Below are 7150 nucleotides of genomic sequence, written 5' to 3'. Positions count from 1 at the left end.
AGACAATCCTGAAAGTGAATTCATCACTATGCAGCTAGATGATAACCCATTAAAGACAGTAAAAACTAGGAGCCAACCTCCCAATGGTAGTAGAAACCAGCTTGATAAGATGTTTGAGACCTTATGCTGACCTTTTTGTTTGTACTCCAGAGAAAATGTCCGGCATCGATCCAGAGTTAGCATGTCATCACCTAAACATGGACCCAAAACAGTGCTAACACTAGAATGATGTCACTGTTTAGATTCATTAAATAACTGAAAATGTAGTAAAATACACCGGTTATTCGAAAAGAATCGTAGTAAAATATGAAATGAAAGAGAAACGAGAACAAATGAGAGTGGATAACGATTTTTTGTTACATTTAAATGGGAGTGGACAACGTGAAAATAAATTCCCTCAACTTTTTTTCATCTGTTATCAATGTCAGAGTTAATATCTCTCATGATCAATTATTTTCTTCGTTACTATATAGTTTGAAAAATATATAGTTTGAAAAATATAAATATAAAAGTGTGACATTAAAAGATGTCAAATCACTTTTATATTGCAAAGTATTTAAAAACTTTAATGATGAAAGAAATTGAAATGTTCCGGTGAGATTAGCTCAGTTAGTAGGAACATCGCACTATATGCACGATATGTGCAGGAGTCCGAATTTGAATCTGGACACTTCACTTATTTACCTTTAAGTCGCATTTTCTAACTATTAGACCAGTTAAAAAAATGAAAGAATTTTTTTTTGACACAAAAAATAAAAGAAATTGACATAATTTGAAAATGGAGAGTATTCACACTCATCAATGTCACCGTATGAATATTCTCTTATGCGGATTTATCACTGCAGTCTGCAGGGTGTATAGTATAGTGCATGTGCATGTCTCAACTGTGCCGGAAATCTCGTCGTTTTCTTCTAACTTCTCTCTCTCTCTCTCTCTCTAAAACTGAACCCTCTCAAATCCAAACACGTACAAACTTTCATTCTTCCTCCATAACCACCAATCCCAACCACCGTCTCTGTTCTCCGCCCAGCCTCCAACAACCTTTAAACAACCACTAAGGTAATCAATTAAAAAATTTAGGGTTTTGAAATTTGGGATTTTTTTATACTATAACTTTTAATTGTAATAAATTGATTGATTGATTGATTACATAATGATTAGTTGCTAATTGTTATTCATTGTTGCTGTATAAGTTGTTAATTTTGAAGCATTGTTGTTGTATTAGTTGGTAATTGTGAATAATTGTCATTTGGTATTGGTTTCTAATGAGAAATTCTATAGATGATTTGGTCCATGAATACAATTAACAACAACTTTATGGAGTATAGCAGATGCAAATATGTTACTGATGACATACTTATATGACAAGAATCATGTTTTATCTTGCCTATGTTTGAGTGTTTATTATGGATTGCAAGGGTGTGATGTTTGCTAGGTGTATGTTGGGTGAGGTAGTGGGATGTGCTGCTGTTTGTATAGTTTAAATGATGTATATTTTTTCATAATTTAGCATATGTTGTGCCATGATTTTGTTTTAAACATAATTTTGCTTCCAAAAAATAACACTGATCGTAATTACATATTTTGCATCCCCTTACTCAGGGTCCTAGCTCCGCCACCGTTAATATATATATTGTGCCCAAATTAGTTCAAGGACCTATTTACAAATTGCACAGTAGTTTAAGGACCCATTTATATAATGTGTGCCATGTCGGCATTGACTAACTATTGACTAACCATTGACTAACGGAAGTTTAACATAAGGACCTAATTGAAAAATATAAAATAGTTTAGTGACTTAATTACACATTTTTTTAGTTTAGGGACCTAGTTAAAAATTCCCAAATAGTTCAGAGATCTGCAGATTAATACACCTAGAAACATTTATTTTTCTTCACAATGATTCAATCAAGACTTGAAAGCACATGATGACATAATCAAAGTAAGACATGTCTACTTTGTATATGTACCACTGAATAGGGTTTACATTGTTTCATCAATCACTATTTTAACGCCTTTTTGGAAAAAGAACTTAACTTTCAATCCCTTTTTCCAATTTAGGAAGTTTTGAATGGAGAATGATGTTGGGTCACCTCAGGGTCCGGTTACTTGCGGGTCATGGATTCGGAGACCCGAAAATCTCAACCTAGTTGTTCTTGGAAGGTCTAAGCGTGGAAATTCTTGTCCTTCTTTACTCCAGATTTTCTCATTCGACCCTAAAACTGTTTCTTTGTCTACTTCCCCTCTGGTATGCATTCCTCTTAAATTCTCAATATATATTTATGTGTTTGTAGAGTGATCCATTTTGAAGGAACATTAATATGTTTTATGCATACCCTTTTTATTTTAAGTTTATAAATTGTGTTTTCTATGTGCATTTATAGACTATGATCCTGTTTGCATATCCAACTTAATTAAACTATTATATCATAAACACTTGTTGTATAAGTGCTTATATATAAGGTGTTTTCATAAGCTATTGTAGGATTAGTACCACTTGTACTCTTAGCCAAAAAATTGGGGGTAGTACTACTTACCTGTACTTCTTTCCATTATCAATAAAGTATAAATTGACTTTTACTGTTAAAAAAAAAAAAACTCTTCTGGTGAGCTTATAAATAATCTGAAAACAGTTTGTGAACATAGCTCCTTCTAAACAGTGTCACAAATGTTTCTCAAATAAGTCACTCAAAACAGACCACCGGCCTGTTTGGTTTGGCTTATTTGAGCTTATCTGCTAACATAAGTTTTGTGAGACAGTATGGAAGAACTTATGAAAACAGTTTATGACAAATTTTAGAAGCTTTTTTCAGCTTATTTTCATAAATTTCTAATATAGCTTATGAAAACAGCTTACAGCATACACAAAATCAATTTACTTTATTTTTGACTTTGCTATAAAAATAGCTTATGTAAGTTTATGCATAAGCGCTTATCATGATAAGGGCTTGTGCTATAAGCTGCAAATAGAGTGAGGTGTATGAAAATATGACTTATTTTGTGCATTCCCTTTTGGTTGTAGATGAGAAATTGTGGGTGGAAGTAGTTATTATGCAGTATGCATTAGTTCTGTTATTGAAGAGTATTTTTAATGTTGAGTTTTTTGAATTTTTCTTTGGTTCTAATGAGATTTTTGTTTGATTAATCTTTTAGGCCAATTATGTGTTAGAAGCAGAAGAAGGCGATCCTGTTGCTATTGCTGTGCACCCTAGTGGTGATGAGTTTATGTGCTCTTTGAGCAATGGTAGTTGCAAGTAAGCTTCTTTTCTAATTAGCCATGTGATTGATGCTCTCTTATCTGAATACATCTATTCAAAACTACTTTTTCGTAATCTGTTTCAATGCTGCATTTTTTCAAAATAATAACAGCTACTGCATACTTCCACCTTCAATAACGTTTGGATCAGAAGAGCTGACATTTTATCTTCCTTTAACTTTTTGAAAGACAAAATAAAACCGTAGGCTCAGTTGTACCAAACTTCTTTTTCACAGTTTCTTGTTCTTATTTCTTGGATCTAGGAGAGTTTATGACATAGTTATACTTGTTTTTTTACACGTAGCTACAGATATTTTGCTTCGGGTTATCATTGTTTCTCTCTTGGAGACTGAACCATGCATACTGATTGAACTATTTTAAATGGCTCGCAGATTGTTTGTGCTGTATGGTCATGAAGCAAACGTGAAGCTGCTCGCCAAGGAACTAACACATCTACAGGGTATTGGATCCCAGACATGTATTACTTTTAGTGTTGATGGATCTAAATTCGCTGCTGGTGGGTTGGTAAGCACTAAGCATCACTCAAGATTCCAACCAATTGCTTTCGTATTCTGTGTAGCATTTTTTGTTTTTCCTCTATCGAATTGGTTCATGTATATTTAACTTGTGTCCTTAACACGTGTAGGATGGACATCTCAAAATTATGGAGTGGCCTAGCATGCACACAATTTTGGATGAACCAAAAGCACACAAATCTGTCCGGGATATGGATTTTAGGTAAAAATGTACTAAGTAACTCTAGCTGGATCCTTGTAGAAGATGCATTCATCTAAGCATCGATTAAAATTCTAATAAATAATTGATAAAATTGGCAACGAGAATTATCTTGTGTTGCATGCAATAATTTGATTATGTAGATACCATGTTTTAGACCATAAGAGCATGCTCACATTATAAACATCTTAATCCTGTAACTTTGATGACATTGATACTTACTGTATTGTCCTTTATTTTTGTCACACTTTAGTCTAGACTCAGAATTTCTAGCTTCAACTTCTACCGATGGTTCAGCAAGAATCTGGAAGATTGAAGATGGTGTTCCTTTGATTACTTTGTCTCGCAACTCGGTATGGTGTGATTTATTTAAGAATTTTTGGAAAGATCTCTGCAGTTTTTGTTTCACAAGAATCTGTGCAGTTACTTGTACTCATTGATCCAAAAAGGAAAAAATTCTTTTTGTCTCTTTAGGATGAAAAAATTGAATTATGTCGATTTTCCAAGGACGGAACCAAACCGTTTTTATTTTGTGCCGTTCAAAAAGGTATGAGTATCCTGTTTTGAGTATTTTTTTAATTTTTATTTGTATATATATCTGTCAAATCTCTTTTGATGAAGTATGGCCTTAATCATCGATACCTCTAATGTTGAGCAGGGGACAAGTCTCTCACTGGAGTTTGGGACATGAGCTCATGGAACAAAATTGGGCATAAGAGGCTGCTTAGAAAGTTTGCTTCAGTAATGTCCATTAGCCACGACGGGAAATACCTTTCTCTGTAAGAACCTAAATTGACCTTGTAGTACTAGTAACACATGCCAATCAGTTTTTTAATCGACAGATAACACCTTTTCTATATTAGCATATTTAATTAAGTTATTTAAATAGCGAGTTGCGATTTTGATTTTAGTATTAACACCTTGTCGGTCAATTCGAACGTAAATCATTTCAGAATCGGTATAGTCAAAATAGGTTTTGAAAATATTAGTGGAGTCTTTCGGTACATGAGATAAAATTAGTCAATTTTTTTTTTATTAGAAGTAAGCTCGTGATGTGATGAGCACCGTTGTATAATCTTAAGCTTATCAGATTTCTGTAATTTTAGGGGAAGTAAAGACGGAGACATTTGTGTAGTTGAAGTAAAAAAGATGCAGATACACCATTATAGTAAGAGACTACACCTCGGTACAACTATTGCAACCTTGGAGTTCTGTCCTAGTGAAAGGTAACGCTGGGTTGCCGGCACCTTTTTGATAAATATCAATCATCATATGTTAAAAATAAAAACTTCATTCTTATGTCGTGTATATTTACCCGAGCTTTGATTATTTTGTGCAGGGTTGTACTTACAACCTCGGTAGAATGGGGAGCATTGGTCACTAAACTGAATGTACCTAAAGATTGGAAAGGTTCTTTCTCTTTCTCTCTCTCACACACGTGCGCGCTGATGCACATGCACATAATCACGCACTCAGACATGTCCTTTGGGAGATCATAGAATGATATAATGTTTATTGAATTTGACATTTTAAGTTTGTTATGAAAACTGCAGAGTGGCAAATCTACTTGGTGCTTTTAGGACTATTTTTAGTGTCAGCAGTTGCATTTTACATATTCTTCGAGAATTCTGATTCATTTTGGGGATTTCCAACGGGAAAAGACCAAAGACCAAAGTTTAAACCAATTACAAGAGACCCTCAATCATTTGATGATCAAAATGTTTGGGGACCGGTAGACATGTGACCGCTACCGCTTCGACATTCTTTGAAGTTGTCAATTGGAACCAATATCAGCAGTAGTTGTAATGTAAGTGGTATCAACATTTATCTCAGGAGGGATTGCACATAGTAGATTTAGAAAATTGAAATATTGTGGGTTTGAATCCCTACCTCAACACATCAACTAGTTTCGCGGTCTTTTAACTCAGTTGTGGTTATAGAACTTTGACTTTTTAATATCAGTGAATGTATTCAATTATTTCCATGATGATATTTGAAAAAGTATTCAAAAAGATCAAAAGAGTAAATAATTTCTTAATTTTAGTGTCACGTTATATGTGAAAGAGTAAAACATATATACATGTACATATGTGTAGAAAATAGAAATCGTGCAAGACTAGTACATTGGTAATATGACCTTTTATATATTTTTAAGGGGAAAAAAAAGTTAGAATCCAAAGCATAGAAGTTAAGAATGTACCCCAAAAAAAGCATCAAGTTATCAATTTTTTGATCGAGATATTTTTTTTTTTTGTGAGGTAGTTTAATAACTAAAAATTTCATTCTTAAGATGGATAAATCTGATGTTCAGGGTTCGAACTTCAGTCCCTGCATATAAAATATGATGTCCCTTACCAACCGAGGAACAATAGAAATATTCTTTTATCTTGGCTTAAATGGAACAATATTGATCCTTTTATATGAGATAGATAGACAATTTAGAGACTTTCTATTGTTAATTGGGAGAATTCTTTTTGTTTCATAGAAATTGATGTCAAAATTTGCACACAAAGTTTAAAAAATTGTAATATTGTTGTTCGATTTTTTTTTTAAAACAAAGGAAACTTGCCAAAGAAGCAAGCCCCAAAGATATATTGACAAAGAAAAATTGCAATATTGTGGTTCGAATTTGCTCGTCATTACATCAATTATTTCCACAGTTTTTTGGCTGAGATGCGCACACAAAATGAAACAAAAATAAAACTTTAACATTTTAACATCTGATGAATGCATTTAATGCCTCACAATTTTTCATGATAATATTTGAATTTGTATTAAAAAAGTCAAAACATAAATAATTTCGTAAATTTTGGTGTTTTTCCCTCCTTATAATCGGGACCGTAAATACACATAATAATATCATGATCATTTTAAATTTCCTTTTCTCAAAAGAACCTGTTAAAAAGTTGATTCAAATTGGATATACTGTACTTAATAATAGACATGCATACATGTCATATGCTTATACCTCACATCATCAAATTTGAGATCATTACTTATATTGATAGTTTTTTTTTTTTTTTTAAATCTCCATAACTTTAAATTCCCTCATGAAATTTTATGAAATATATCGAATACAATACACATTCTTTACCAAAGATCTTGTCCGTCATTATCTGAATTATTTATGCACTCTTTTTTTTCTTGCATTTGTTTTTG

General features: G+C 32.7%; 1 protein-coding gene across 1 annotated transcript; it reads left to right on the top strand.

Annotated features, from left to right (window-relative positions):
- Window positions 1–768: 768 nt before the first annotated feature.
- On the top strand, window positions 769–6054 carry LOC123885665 (SEC12-like protein 1). Its single transcript, XM_045934963.1, has 11 exons — window positions 769–1059; window positions 2062–2248; window positions 3154–3254; window positions 3649–3781; window positions 3903–3994; window positions 4245–4344; window positions 4466–4538; window positions 4650–4770; window positions 5098–5217; window positions 5331–5401; window positions 5545–6054. Exons 2-11 carry the CDS (start codon window positions 2072–2074, stop codon window positions 5733–5735), a joined length of 1179 nt encoding a protein of 392 aa, XP_045790919.1. The 5' UTR covers window positions 769–1059; window positions 2062–2071; the 3' UTR covers window positions 5736–6054.
- Window positions 6055–7150: the final 1096 nt, after the last annotated feature.

This window comes from Trifolium pratense, linkage group LG5 (genome assembly GCF_020283565.1).
Source record: "Trifolium pratense cultivar HEN17-A07 linkage group LG5, ARS_RC_1.1, whole genome shotgun sequence".
NCBI classification, from domain to species: Eukaryota; Viridiplantae; Streptophyta; class Magnoliopsida; order Fabales; family Fabaceae; genus Trifolium; species Trifolium pratense.
Note: the sequence above shows the minus strand (reverse complement) of the source record. Positions and strands in the feature narration are given on the sequence as shown.

Coding starts and splice junctions, on each gene's coding strand:
- LOC123885665 (XM_045934963.1), top strand. CDS start 2,072: ATGGAGAATGATGTTGGGTCACCTCAGGGTCCGGTTACTTGCGGGTCA. Junction 3,255..3,648: donor TTGAGCAATGGTAGTTGCAA/GTAAGCTTCTTT, acceptor AATGGCTCGCAG/ATTGTTTGTGCTGTATGGTC. Junction 4,345..4,465: donor TTACTTTGTCTCGCAACTCG/GTATGGTGTGAT, acceptor TTGTCTCTTTAG/GATGAAAAAATTGAATTATG.